Source organism: Cavia porcellus, unplaced genomic scaffold (assembly GCF_034190915.1).
Source record: "Cavia porcellus strain 051 isolate PalLab524CR breed Dunkin Hartley unplaced genomic scaffold, mCavPor4.1 scaffold_32, whole genome shotgun sequence".
Classification (NCBI taxonomy): Eukaryota; Metazoa; Chordata; class Mammalia; order Rodentia; family Caviidae; genus Cavia; species Cavia porcellus.
The window spans coordinates 18,405,205-18,420,740 of record NW_026947515.1 but is presented as its reverse complement, the minus strand read 5'-3'; the positions used below and the strand labels follow the sequence as shown (position 1 = coordinate 18,420,740).

At 37.9% G+C, this 15,536-nt stretch overlaps 1 protein-coding gene across 1 annotated transcript in view; it reads left to right on the top strand.

Annotated features, from left to right (window-relative positions):
* The window catches only part of Efcab3 (EF-hand calcium binding domain 3), a 49,459-nt gene that overhangs the window by 24,977 nt on the left and 8,946 nt on the right, over positions 1-15,536 (top strand). Inside the window, exons 7-9 of the mRNA XM_063242159.1 lie at positions 7,546-7,739; positions 11,832-12,016; positions 14,463-14,585. Coding sequence (XP_063098229.1) covers positions 7,546-7,739; positions 11,832-12,016; positions 14,463-14,585 — 502 coding nt within the window. The remainder of the gene's footprint in view (positions 1-7,545; positions 7,740-11,831; positions 12,017-14,462; positions 14,586-15,536) is intronic.

Below are 15,536 nucleotides of genomic sequence, written 5' to 3'. Positions count from 1 at the left end.
TTGTGGGGAGGTCCGGACAGAGGGAGATGGATCCTCTCAACCCAGGAAGAAACTAAAGGGAAAAGAACTGGTCAAACATGCAGTCCCAGAGCTACCACTGGAGCAGCTAAGATTAGTGGCCACAGTGCCCTTGCCGCAGTGCCAGAACTCATGCAGCCATGACTCACTGAGCCGCCTAAACTCCTACCACTTCGACTGAGCCGACTAAACTCCCACTGTTGACTCACTAGAACCATAGTGGTTCTGAAGTTGGAGGTCAGCCAGCCCAACAGAAAACAGAGCCGGCAAGGGACCTGCATCACCCACAGTGAATGCTAGGAATAAGACCCTCCCACGGGAAAGGGGCAACCAACTGGGTGACATGTTGGAATGGGCAGGACAGGCAAGAACAAGGAATAGCAGTGTGACTTCAGTCAGTTGTTCCCTTTCCCGACCAGATTGGTGGAGTATGCTTGGCCTGGGTCAGCCTCTGGCTGGGACCCAATAAGTTGCCCCAAATTAATTCCTTATGCGCAGTGCACACTAACACAGTGAAGGCCCCTACAGGTTGACTGACCCAGAGGGGAGGGGTCAGCATATACCACCCTTTCTTGCACCTCAGTGACCAATAGCAAACTGGAGAGGACAGAAATCCCTAGTCAGCCCACTTCAGAAGAACCATAACCAACAAGGAAAGGATCTGGGACCTCCTCTATACACCTTTTTAGAAGGAAAAAGATGGGAAGAGGAAGCAACAAGAAAAAGTCCCCAGGTCACAACCCTGAGAACATCGATCAAGGAGAGGTAAATACAAAAGAGACTGAGGGCCACAAACATGCAATATCAGACATGGCATCAGTGGACATAAAGAGATGTCTTCGGGACCTCATAGATGAACTCAAAAGTGAAATATTTAATCAAGAAAAGCAATATATAAGTAGATTAATAAAAGAAATGCTAAGTACCTCTCAAGAAGACACAGATGGAAGAATGGAGGAACACAAAAAAGGAGAGAAATATTTGATGAAGAATATAAAGAAAACCTAGAATACATGAAGCAGGTTCAAAGAGATCATCAGGAAATAAAAAAACTCCATTGAAAGCTGGCAAAACTGCTTGAAAGAAACTAAGGATAGAGTATCAAAACTTGAAGACAGGTTTGCAGTGTGTGATCATGAAAGGAAAAATCTCTTTAAAATGACAAGAAAACAGGCAGTAACAACACAAGGCATCAAGAGGATCTATAACTTAAAAATAAAGAATGTGAATGAAAAAGCAGAAGTAAAAACAAAGGAAATACAAAGGCAATTCACAGAAATAATTAAGGAAAACTTCCCAAACATAGGAAAAGGAAATGATATTCAGATACACGAGGCATACAGAACTCCAGCCACCTACAACCAAAACAGAGCTACACCCAGGCATATAATAATCAAGATCCCAGAAATTCAATATAAGAACAATATTAAAAGCTATCAGTGAAAAGAAACAGATCACCTATAAAGGAAAACCCATCAAAATCACGGCAGACTTTTCAACACAGACCAGTAAACCAAGAAGAGCTTGGAGTGAAGTATTCCAAGTCCTGAAAGAAAATAACCTCCAGCCCAGATTGATGTACCCTACAAAACTGTCTCTAGAAATTAATGGAGAAACAAGATGCTCCCAAGACAAAGAGGAACGGGGGAATTCGCAACCACCAATCCAACCCAACAGAGAATATTGAAGGACATTCTAGAGAGAGAAAAAAAGTACCAGGATTTCAGAAACAGTGCCACAGAGGCCTCAATGGATGGAGCAGAAAGTGGAATGAAGGAGAAAAACAGACAACTAATGGCAGAAAAATAGCACAACAGAAATGAGGCAGAGAAGGTTGGCTATAATCTCTAATATAGATGGCCTTGATACACTAAAAGAAAAAAACAAACACAGGCAGAGTAGATCAGGAGGCAGGGTCCACCAAGATGCTCTATATAGGAAATATAATTATCCTGAAAAAAGGTTTACAGACCGAAAATCAAATATTAGAAAACAATGCTTGGGGGCTGGGGATTTAGCTTAGCGGCATAAGCACCTGCCTTGCAAGGACATGAGTTCGATCCCTGGTACCAATAAAGATGAAAAAGACAAAAAAAAAAAAAAAAGAAAACAATGCTTTATGAGACAGGAAACCAGAGAGTAATAGGGGCAACCTGACCAGCACCTTCAGATAGGTTGGAAAGAAAGGTTTTGTAGGTAAAGGAATATAACTTGAGATCAAGTCCAGGAGGGAGGTTTGGAACAGCTTAGGTAAACAGCAGGTTGCCCCCTCAATCTAAAAACTGAGGGAGCTGGTGGGACCCAAAAATACCCAGTGCACCCTATGGGAGTGAAAGGGGAGGAATAATCTAAAAAAAAGAAGGCAGAGGATATTGTTAATAGTGTATTAGGATTTAAAACCCACATTACTCACACCATTCTGTTTAGATAGATTATATTCTGTCCCAGTTTGTCTATTTGCACTAGATCTGAGGGCACAGACAGCTATCCCAAAAATAGCAGGATATACTATGGTAATCATCTTTAATTCCCTATTAACTGACGCTGAAGCCTGTATAACTTATATTGTTTTACCATGACTGATCTTAGTTGAATCTGGTTTGTTAGATTGCTTTTTGGTATCGATAGATTTTATTAAAACTGTTACGATTGATAGTATCAAATCTGAAAGTATAGGCAACTACACTGAAGATAATAAGATTCACTACAATACCCATTCTGGTTTGATTATTATCTGCTTTTGAAGTTTTACACTATCTACAATGTTTTGTTTTTATTAATATTATTATGTACTGCTATATTCAATTATAGTATGCCTGATGATATAGACAATTCTATTGAGAACATCAAGAGACAACACAATAACCATTGTAGAACATCTTGTACTGTGGTTTTATATGGCTTTTTCATTTCATGTTTTTATAGGAATATGTTTTGTTTCTCCCTCTAATATAGAAACAATAGAAATACATATAGAGACTCAGGCATGCGTAGAACCTAAAACAGTTTATGAGAACTGATCTTGTAATGCATGATGAAATGAACAACTACTCTGAAGAAAAAGAGACACTACAATACCCTGTGCTGATCCAGTAGTGTCATGATGTGAAATCCAGCAATACTATTACTATTCTTTGTTCAGAGTGATTTTAGCCTGCTTTAGTTTGTTTAATCTTAACACACATGAAAATATGGATAACTGCATGTGTGTTTAAGTGTATAGGATTATTAACCGTATTGCTAAGTTTTTGTTGGATGGTTGAACAGAACTGTTTGCAGTCTCACTGTCTGAATGTCCACTTTGTATACTTCACTTTTGTAACTTGAACAACTGTTTGTAAGAGGACAATATGTGATTATCAACTAGTGATTTCTCACTATTTTTTCTTTGAAATTATGTATTTTTTCTATGCTTTTCCTGTTTTGTTTATTCTTTCTTTAAATAAAATTTTAAAAATAAATCCTTGGGATCATCTGATGTTAGTACAACATAATATGACTAATTATTAGGGATACAGTATTTATGTGAAAATGTAACTTTTTAAAAAAAATAATTGGAAAAGTCGGTATTGGCAGTGAGAAGTCTTAAGGTAGAATGTTAAAGCTGTTCAGACAGTGGGACTTTCCCCTGGCTGTGGACCAACCCCAGGACAAAGCAGAGCCACCCTTTATGTATATATAGTCGCCTTGCCGTGCGAACAAGAACTGCGTGTGGGGTACTCACTTTAGAAGAAGAAATTGTACAGTTGTAAAAGACATTCCTTTGTATAAAGTAACTTGCTGTGCTAGAAATCACAGTGTTTTAATTTGATACTTAAATGATATTTTGGAGTGAATATTATCACTAAAGTAATATATGACTCCAACAGAAATATTATTTTATTGTTTTAAAGAGTACTGTATTGGTTTGCCAAAAGTTTCATGACTTAGTAAAGGTATTACCCTTCTTAGATTTGTACTTTATGACTTAGCACACTGTACTGGGGGCTTGTTACACTAACTAAATAAAGTCATTACCTGAGTTTTGCAGCATTCTTCAACAGAACATTTAAGACTTAAAGAACAGCTGTTCACATCTGTAGCATTTCACTTTGCTTAACTTATAAAGTACTATATATCAGAATCATGGTTTTGTAATTGCTAAAGCATGTTAGGTCAGCTAATTTGAATACAATTACTTTTTGAAGTTAACTATGACCACAAAACATCTTTTTTACATGAGGAGCTGTACATCATTTGAAATAAGTCAAATTATGTATTGATATGAAGCATAAACCCCACGTATGTAATGTTTTTAAGTACATTACAAACTTACTAATGGCCAAGAAGCAATGGAATTGGGGGGAGGGATACCAGCACTGGAGGAGAAGATTAAGTACATAGCAAGAAAAATGGAGCGGTCTGCACTAAGCAAATTACACTATAGTTTTTATTTATCAGAAATCCTTACTTTGGTTAAAAGGTGGCTATAAGTGAAAAATAATCCAGTAAATGTATTTTGTTTAGTATTTTGTACTGGGAAGTTAACCACAAGTGATATCTTTGATACTTGGAAGTATCGTACACAATTTTTGTTAAAAGATGATTAGCTTTTGCCTTTACAGTGCTTACTATGATCAACTTTTAGTTGGGTTTGTTATAAAGAGATCAACTAACACATCCACATAAATTACAGAAACAGTACCAAACTTTTAAAAATTAGTATTTTTCTACTTAAAATATTGTGTAGCTTAAGAATTCTTAGGACATGGGCCAGAGCTTTAGCTCAGCAGCAAAATCACCTGCCTGGCAAGCATGAAGTCGTGAGTTTGATCCCCGATACAAAAAAATAATAATAAAAATTTAGGACATTTGTAAATTATGCTAAAATTCTGATAGCATTTCTGACTTTTTTTGTACTCAGAGATGGGTTTTACAATTGAAATACTATTTCAACTAAAAAAATTGCCAAATACATATTAAATATATTTGACAAAAAGTGACGTATAATTTCTGTAAATAATATTTGTTCTTTAAAAAGGTATAATGCCTGATGATAAATTATTTTTAAACTTTATCATATACTTTGTTTTTTTATTCTAACTTAATGATAAAACATCTATAACTGTTCAATTTTCAATGTAGTTACATCTGTCTAAACACTTGATTCATGCATCTATTAAAATATAAATAAGTTCACAGCAAGTTTATTGACAAGGACTAATCCAGAATAAAGTGTTGAATACAGCTGTCAAGCATCTTATCCTATTTAATACTGAGATGAACTTACAAGAATTAAAATGGTCTTTGGTTAATAAAGACTTTCATTTAACCATAAATAAGGATGGAAAAAGATATACCATGCAAATAAAAACCAAAAGTGAGCAAAAGTAGCTATACATATACCAGATAAATTGATCCTTTAAATCAAATACTGTAAAAAGATACGAAAAAGGTCATTACATAATGACAAAGGAATAAATTCAACAAGAAGAAACAACAATGGTAAGTATATATGCACCTAGAGTACCTAATTATATAAAACGAACTGGCTAGACTTAAAAAGAGAGAGAGATTATTGCGATCATAATTTTCATCAATGGATAGATCATCCAGCCCTCCTCTCCCTGCCCCCCAAAAAGAAAAGGAAACATCAGGGGTTGACCAGGCATGTCAGTTGCAGCCTATGAGCAACATGTGGCCTCCTTCTAAGACTGTAAATTATTATGCGATTTGTAACAGTATTTCCACGGCTCCATTGTGTGGTCCTCAAGTGTAGACTGCATAGTTAACAAGGGAATGCTGTGTAGGAGGGGGCACGGTGTGGTGCTAACTCCATTTCCTGATCCTGACAGTCAACTGCATCAAGACTTAGTTAGGCACGTGTGGTATCCCGCCCAACCAGCCAGCAACTATGGAACTTACACCTGCCTACATGCATGTAATGCCCTGAAGGCAGGCATTTATTCTTATTATGCAGACATGTAAGTTTTCTTACAATTACAATAATTAAATTTAAATTGGGCTTTGGTATTCCATTTTAATGTCATAATAAAATAGACAGACGAAAGTTTTGTTACATATATTTATGTCTATATGTATACATATATATATATATATATATGTATATTTCCTGCAACAATTCCTCTCCACTCAGTAGCCAGATAAATCAAAAGGTTGGAATATTTATGTTATAGACTAAGTGGACCTAACCTAAGACATATTGCAGAACATTCCATCCAACAGCTAAAAAATAGTCTTCTCAGCAAATAAAACCTTCTCCAGGATAGACAAAGGTTAGGCCACAAAATAGTCTCAAAAATTCAAAATAAACGTAAGTCACAGAATGAGACTTTTCTGACTACAGTGAAATAAAGCTAGGAATCAACAAGAATTTTAGAAATTATAAAATTAGGGAAATTAAACTACTCTCCCTTCCCTCCTCCCTCTCCTCCCTTCCTCTCCCTCTGTCCTTCACCCTCTCTCCCTCACCATTTTCCTTTTTGTGATGAGGATGAAACCCAGGGTCGCAGGCATGCTAGACAAGTGTTCTGGCTTTGAACCACACCCAAGAATTTCTTTTATTCAAAAGAAATTTGTTTTTTGAGACAGAGTCGTACTAAGTAGTTCAGCTGAACTTGAACTCACTTTGTAGCCCAGGCTAGCCTCAAACTTGCCACAATTCTCCTGCCTCAGCTTCCCCCAAATTCTGGAACTACAGGCATGTACCATCACACCCAGCAAAAAATTGCATTTTAAACTTAACACAAAGCAATGCAGTATAAACATGACTTGTGTTTATATTCAAATTAGTGCCATTTTAAGGAATGTGTCAAAGATTTTAAGTATTTCTGTATGTAAAACCAGGAGGTTTTGGGCAAGACAAAGGAAACCAAGAATTATAGACAGGGCTGGGGATATAGCTCAGTAGCACAATGCCTGCCTGGCAAACACAAGATCCTGAGCTCAGTTCCCAGTACCAAAAAACAAACAAACAAAGAATTATACACCAAAAATAGTCTAATGGTCTATGGAAGTTATAGTAGGAACCTTGTTGTGACACATGCCTGTAATCCCAGATACTTGGGGAGCTGAGGCAGGAGGACTGCAAATACAATACCATCTTGGGCAACTTAGCAAGATGCTCTCTCAAAATAAAATGAGGACTGAGGCTACAGATCAGTGGTGGAGTGCTTGCTTAGTATACATCAGACCCTGAATTGGACCACCACTACTCAGGAAAATGAATAATAATAGTAGATATTCTATAAATGTCATAGAAATAAGCACTCAAATATTACTGACTGTATGTGGGAGGCTGAGGCAAGAGGATTGCCAAAAACTGGCAGCCTGTACTACACAGTGAGTTCAAGTCTACCCTAAACTATATACAAGACTTTGCCTCAAAAAAAAAAAACAAAGTACTACTGAATATGAAAATAAGATTTAAAATAAATTTATTTAGCACATATAACTTACAACCTAACATTTTTCTTTTTGTCTTACAGCTCCTCTTAGCTATTTTTAAATTATTGTTTTCTTTTTAAGCTACTTCCGAAGAAAATTCCAGGATATCAGAGCAGAAGTATTGTGGAGTCCAAATGCTATGGGTTATGGGAAAAGAAGATTTAAGCCAGAGATGTGCATGACTTCAGGCTCAAGCACAGCAGCCTTTGCTAATGCCGCTCGAATTGCAATTACAAGTGAAAGGGATTTATTTAAATTTCTTGCAGAGCTTAAAAGTAAGAGCTATTTGTTATATCTCCACTGCTTAAAAGGCTGTTTTAATTTTTTTTAGTACTGTGTGTTTGCAATACATCATAGCTACATCGGTTTTGGAGAACTGGCACATATAGATACAGCATATCTTGATGAGTTTTGATTCCTCCCTTCCTTGCCCTGAACCCATTTCCCATCTTCAATAAGGCTACCTTTTTGTTACCTACCATCTCACCTTTGTTTAACTCTTTCATTCATTTGTTTATGTCTTAGGTTTCCTATATAAGAATCAATATAATATTTAACTGTCTGTATCTGGTTTATGTCACTTAGTGGTCTCAACTTCCACTCATTTTCCAGCAAATGTAATGACTTTCTCTTTTTTATGATTGAGTAGTATTTCATTATGTATACAAGGTCTGATGGAAATATACAGCAAATACTTATATTAAAAAACGTATTACAATCAAAGACTCATTGCCATTAGCCTCCCTCATAATACTCTCCCATCTTCAAACACTTTTTTATCATTCTTGCCACTTCTGAAACAGTTACAGAGGTCCTCTTTCATGACTGTCTTTACAAGTGTGATCAGAAATACAGGGAATGTTACCCAGGGCCAGCTAACAGACAGCCAGTGTCAATACAGTGGTCTTTGTCCACCTTGCTCACCAGATCTGACGTCATGCAGCTTCTGCCTCTCCCCAAAGTCAAAATGACCATGAAAGGTAAACGTTTTGAATAATTCACGATATTGAGTAGCCACAGCAGTGCACATGAAGACATTCACAGGACAGGATTTCTCCTGCTGCTTTAGCTGGGATACGTATGGGATAAGCATGCTCAAAGCAAGAGGGAGTATTCTGAGGGAGATCAATGGTAAAGTGTCTTTTACTATAATAATTTTTTATTTAAACGTTCACCGTATTTTTCAATCACACCTTACATGTTCCACACTTTCTGTACCCATTCATCTGTTGATGGGCAGCTAGGCAGTTTCTAGAGTGTAGCTATCGTGAGCTGTGCTGGTAGGCACAGGTAGGTAAGCATTTGCTATATCACTATACTGTGTCTTTAACTCTTTCAGAAACATATCTAGGTAGATGTGACTGGGTCAAGTAGCATTCCTAGTTTTGGTTTTCTGAGGACTCGCCATACTGAATTTCTATAGTGGTTGTACCAGTTTACATTCCCACCAGTGGTGCAGAAGTGTTCCTTTCCCCCACATGCTCACCAGCATTTGTCATTTTGTATGTTCCTGATAGCCTTGCGGACTTGGGTAAGACGGAATCACAGAGTTGTTTTGATGTTTTCCTAGTAGCTAAAGGTAATTTGGTTTGTCTTGTTTTGAGAAGTGTCTGTTGAGTTCATTTGCCTAGTTTTTTGGATTTGGTCATTTGTTTTTTGGTGGGGTTTTGTTTTTTGAGTACTTTATATATTCTAAATATTAGTGGAGGCACACACCCATAATTCCAGTCCTTGGGAGACTAAGGCAGAAGTACTATGAATTCAAGGCAACCTGGGTTATAAAGTGATTTCAAGGCCAACCTAAACTACATAGTAAAACCCTGTCTCAAAAAAGCTATATAGGGGCTGGGGATTTAGTTCAGCGGCATAAGCGCCTGCCTTGCAAGCAGGCAGTCGTGAGTTTGATCCCTGGTACTGATAAAAAGGAAAAAGACAAAAAAAAAAAAAAAAGGCTATATATAGGGAGGCCCTCTATCAGAAGAGTGGCTAGGTTTTCTGTGTTCTGTAGGTCATCTCTTCACTGTTGATTGTTTGCTTTGCTGTACAGAAACTTTTGGGGGGGGGTACTGGGGATGGAACTCACAACCATATGCTTGCAATGCAGGCGCTTATGCCACTGAGCTAAAAAATCCCCAGCATGTACAGAAACTTTTTTTAAAAACTTTTTTGAGACAGGATCTCACTATGTGGCTAAGGCTGGCCTTGAATTTATAGTGATCCTCCTATCTCAGCCCCCTGAGGCCTGGGATTACAGGCATGTGCCACCATGCCTAGCTATACAGAAATTTTTTAATTTGAATAACTCTATTCATTGATTCTTGGTATTATTGTCTGTGCTACTAGAGTTCTATTTAATAAGGTCTTGCCTGTACCTGTAGTTTCAATGTTTCCCCTAAGTTATCTTCCAAGAGTTTCAATATTTTTGATTTTGGGAGAATCTTTGTTTGTTTTGTTTGTTTTTGTGGTGTTTAGAACTAAACCCAGGACCTTTATACTGAACTATATCCCCAGCCCTTTTTATTATTTTTAAAACAGTGTCTCACCAAATTGCTAAGCCACCCAGTCTGGGTTTAACAGGAGTATTGGAATTACAGCTGCATGGCACCACAAGCTCAAAAATGTTCCTTTTTTACATCCAAGTCTTTATCCATTTTGATATGGCTTTAGTATAGGGTGAAATATATGGATCTAGTTTTAATCTTCTGCATGTAGATAACCAGTTTTCTGAGCACATTTGTAAAGGGGTTATCTATGTGTCTTTTTAGTGCTTGTTATAGCTTGTGTCTGTCTAGATGTCTCCCCAAAGCTTCATGTCAAAGATGGCTGGATCTAGAATGTGTGAATGCTAGGATTAAGTGTGTGATGCTGGGATCAAGACTGTGTGGTTACTAAATTAGTGTGTGATTGGTTTGACATGGGCATGGGTAATGGGAAGGCCCCTCCTGGTGTGAGTGCCACCTGCCCAGGCTTAGGTAGCCCTAACAGAGTATAAGGGACAGAAGAGGTCCCTTCTGTCCTCTCTTGGTGCTTCCCTACTTTACTGCCTTCAAGCTGTCATGCACTGTTTCTCCTTTGCAATGTTACCCTACCTGGGAGTCAACCAACGATGAATTGAAACCTCTACAAATAAACCTTTCCTCCTTTAACTTTGGTATTGAGCATTTTGTCTCGGCAATGACAAAAAGTAAGTAAAACAGCCTCTTTGTCAAAAATCAGATGACTTCAGGTATCAGGGTTGTTTCTGTGTCTTCTATTCTATTCCATTGGTTTATATATCTATTTTTGTATAAATATTATATATATATTTTTGTATAAATATCATCATTTCTTGGTTTTTGGTTTTTTGGCTTTTTATTATAGTTTTGTAATATAATTTATAGTTTGGCATTGTGATGACTCCCATTTTGTTTTTTGTTCTTTTTTTAATGTGTCTGCTTGTTTTATCTTGTTTTTAGACAGTGTTCCACTATGCAGCTCAGGCTGGCCTTGAACTCACTTTATAGCCCAGGCTGGTTTTAAACTCATGGTGATCCTCCTGCCTCAGCCTCTTAAGTGCTAGGATTACAGGCCTGAGCTACCACGCTTGGCCTCCACTTTGTTGTATTTAAGATTTCTTGGCTATTGTGGGTCTCTTCTGGCCCCATATATTATTAGAGTTGTTGTTTCTTCTAGATCAATGATAAGTGTATTTTAGTAGAGTGCATTAAATCTGCTAATCACTTTTGGTAATATGGCCACTTTAATAATATTAACTCTGTCTAACCTGGAACTGAGGATGTTGTTCCATTGTCTTACAGCCTCTTTACTCTCTCTCTTCAGAGATCAATACTTTTTACCACCACAGGGGCCCTTCACCTCCTTGGCTGCATTAAAAGATGTATTTGTCCATGGCTCATCAGAAGTAAATGCTTGAGGGGCTGGGGATTTAGCTCAGCGGCATAAGTGCCTGCCTTGCAAGTGTGTGGTCCTGAGTTCGATCCCCGGTACCAATAAACAAGAAAAAAAGCAACAAACAAACAACAACAACAAGAGAAGTAAATGCTTCAGGCCAAGAGCAGGACTGGAGCCGCCTCTAAGTAACAGCTGTCTGTCAGATACCATTTGAATGCAAAGACACCCTTGAGCTGGGTTCTTAGACACTGGGCTGAAACCTGGAGTAGATGGGTGTGGAGTGGGAAGAGAGAGTGAGGAAGAGGGGTACAGCCCCTGAAGAGAAGCAAGTATTTGTCTTTTTTTTTTTTTTAACCAGGGATTGAACTCAGGACCTTCCGCTTGTCAGGCAGGAAGTTTGTCACTAAGCAAAATCCCTGGCAGTTGTCTCTTATGAGAATTCCATTGTGATACTATTCTTGTTTTTATCTTTTTAGGGTGCAGGTCCCCTTCAGATAGCCCATACTCGAAAATACCCATCTTTCCATTGTTTCCTAATATGGATGGTACGGTAATGGGAAAACCTTTCGAAGACATACAGAAATTAGAAATGCTACGGAGAAAAGAGCCTCTGAATTTCTTTGAGGACTACTTTTTCCAAAAAAGAGACTGGAAAGCACAAGTGAGATTTAGATTAAGTCACATTGATGCTTAATACTTGGATTTTTAAAGTACCACCTCAATAGAACTAATTCCATGGTGTTCATGAAATATGTTTAGTTATATTTCAAACCAATTTCCATATCCATGTTCCTCAATCTAAGCCTAACTGTAAATGCTTCATTTAATTTCAACACACAACCTTACTGGAAATGACAATCCTAGGTTTGGAGTTGGGCAATATAAAGATAATAACAGGGCTGGGGATTTAGCTCAGAGGCATAAGCGACTGCCTGACAAGCGTCAGGTCATGAGTTCGATCCTCAGTACAATAAAAATATTGCAGCTAAAAAGATAATAACAATAAAAGGCCACAGTTCTCCCTTCAGTGCTTCCATTAACTCAGGGACCTGAAGCTGCAGTTTGGACTCTCTCAGCCAGCTCAGGGCTGTGGTTGGGGCAGCCACTAGGAACGAGAAGACAAGGTTCACATCCATGGAGCAGATCTGTCAGAAGGGACCATCGTCTCCTGGACTGGAACCCTACTCATGGTCGTAGCTGTATCTCCTAGCCGGGCCTCACTTTGTTGCCTCTAATCCACTTGCCCCTCTGTGTTTGTTGCCATGAGTTTTAAGGCCTCTGGCAAGTATGCCTAAACGTCCAAACATTCTCTTGGGAGGCTCTGGCCTTGCCTCAGGTGTGTCACAGGCTTCCTAGTCTGTGCAGCAGAATTGAGATTAACATGGAAACCAGACCACACTGTGAGGCATCTCTGAATTCCAGAGGTCCATCTGTGGCTCGCATTATTATGAAATCACCAGAAGGCACCTACAACCATAAAGTATAAGAGTCCCAGAGAAGGGTATCACTTTCACAAATGGCTTCAAAGTCCAAGTTTGTCTTTATATCCCCAAATGAAGTTACACCCAGGAGAATAACACTGACAAGATGGAAATGAGTGAACACTTACCCCCTTTAAGTTTATGCCAAAACTTGAGCCACTCCTCACTGATATATAATGTTTATACTGTCAGTCTCTAGCCAGAATAATACAAAGTTCACATATGCAAGGATTTCATTTCTTTCACTGAGTAACTTCTACCACCTGAACCACAGAAGACTCAGTATTTTTGGTATGCTTTGTTTTGGTTTGGTTTGGTGCTGAGGATAAAATCCAAGGCTTAGCACATGCTAAGGATATACTCTACCACTAACTTAGGCCTTCAATCTCTTTAGAGGGAAGAAATTATAATATGAATATTTTATTAAGAACATACTATATACTAAGATTATCTCTATAACCTTAGCAGAGAGAGCATCAGTATCTTTCTAAATGGTCCTTCAGCTGCTACTTTTGGTACCTTTACTCTGTTCTCAACACAGTAGCCAAAGTAGCTCTATTAAAATCAGTATAAAATCCTCCAGTAGCTTTTCATACCACTCAAAGAAAAAACTCAAACTCTATTATAACTTACAAGGTCTTATACAATTTAAACCTGTGCCTTCCAATTAATGGAAGCTAGTAATGGCTGTTTAAAGTAAGTAAAATTGTAAATATATTTCATCAGTCACACCAGCCACATTTGAAGTGTCCAATTGCCCTATGTGGCATATGGCTACTTTTTTAGATGGCACAAAAATATACAAAATCTCACGTGGAAAGTTCTATTGGGCCCTCACTGTGTATCTCTATCTGTACTATCGCTCACCTCTAAAACTCACTTCATTCCACCTACAAAGTCTCTTTATTGTTCCTTTGACACCTCATACATACTGTCACCTCATATCCTGGCTTTACTGTTCCTCTCGTCATGTCTCTTAGGTCTTGACTGGAATGTCACTTCAGCAGGCCACTGTAACAACCCTACACAGTTCCTACACTGTCATTACATGCCACTGAACACCTCAAATGGTTAATTCTTTGCTTATTTGTTTTGGTTTGGGGGGATTTGTTTTGGGGTTTGTTTGTTTTGTTTTTGTTTTGTGGTTGTATGTTACTGAGGATTGAACCAAGGACCTTAATGCTGAGCTACAACCCTAGCCCTTTTTATTTTTTATTTTGAGACAGGGTCTAGCTAAGTCACTAAGTTGCCCTGACTGGGCTCAAACCTACAACTCTTTTGTCTCAGCCTCCCAGAGTACTGACATAACAGACACACAACACCATAGCTAGCCTGGACTACATATTGAGACCTTGTCTCAAAAAAAATTAAAAATAGAGACACGGTCATCAGCTGAGGAAGTTTGAGTGTCTAGCTTTCCAGCAGCCACTACAAGCACTGTAAGAGTTTTAACAGCAAATGAAGAAATGTCACCCAGTATTGAAAGCCTTGATAAGATTAGGTAATATATACCTTTGTAGGTAATATATACCTACTATAGATATATATATAGCTTTTGATTTTGTTTTTGTTATATAATTCAAACTAAGCTGTATTACTAACTTTCTTTTTAAAAAATTTGTAAAGGCAGCAAATGTAAAGCCTATCAACCCTCCCTTGAGCTACTCAGATGAAATTCTCCTTCTGGACCAAATACTCAAGAAAAAGCAGTCCTGGACAGTGGCTGATGTAGCTGCTATTAAACAGCAGGTGAGTATTCACTGTTGAATGCCTTCCCAGACGACACTGACAAAAATATTTTCTACTTCAGTATTTGTCCCTAAAGTCAAGAGAATTCTTATATGACCCATGTCTTTAAAATGGGACAAAATAGTTTCTCACTTTTGTCCACTGTAATGACATTCTTATCCTATAATCAAATGTTAACTATTATTTTTCACCCAAGTATTTTTCTTAGCATCATTTCTAGGATATTTGTCTGTGTCATTGTGAAGATAACATCCTAATTATTGTAGTAAACTCACAGTCATAGTGAATGGTATACTCAGGAAATCACAATGAATCAAAGTATTATTATTACAACAGCTAAAAGAGTATTAATAATAGCTTTAAAAATGTTCAGACCTTGTACCCTGAGAGTACTCTCTAGGAACTGATGCACTTAATTATCACAATAACCTTCTGAGAGCAGTCACTGTTACCATTCCTTGTCATTTTTCAAATACTATATGCACAGAAAGTATAAGTGACTTGCCCAAAGGCACACAGCTAGTAAGTCAGGTCATGGTCATGCATGGGCAGAGCTGCCCCAGAATACACACTTTTAACCATGACTCTATGCTGCCTGTCTACTTCTTGCCCTGACTGCTGAGCAACTTTTGTACTGTACAGAGAAAACCCCAAATGCATTTACGTCATGCCCCCTCCCTTCTGCACTTGGTACTAATGCCCCAGCTCTGTTCAACACCTCTGCATCCGTGGCCTTTGGATACTGTCTTTCCCATTATCCTTCTAGCTCTGTATTCTTTCCTCTTTCTTGAATCCTTTAAATATTGTACTTTTTAGCTTCTAGTCTCATGCTGCTACTCATCTCTCTGTATACATTCATCCACTCATTTACTCAGTAAATGTTTATCTAGGACTTCTGAGATTAGGAGATATCACAGAGAGAAAAACACAAATCCTACCCTCAGTAAGTCT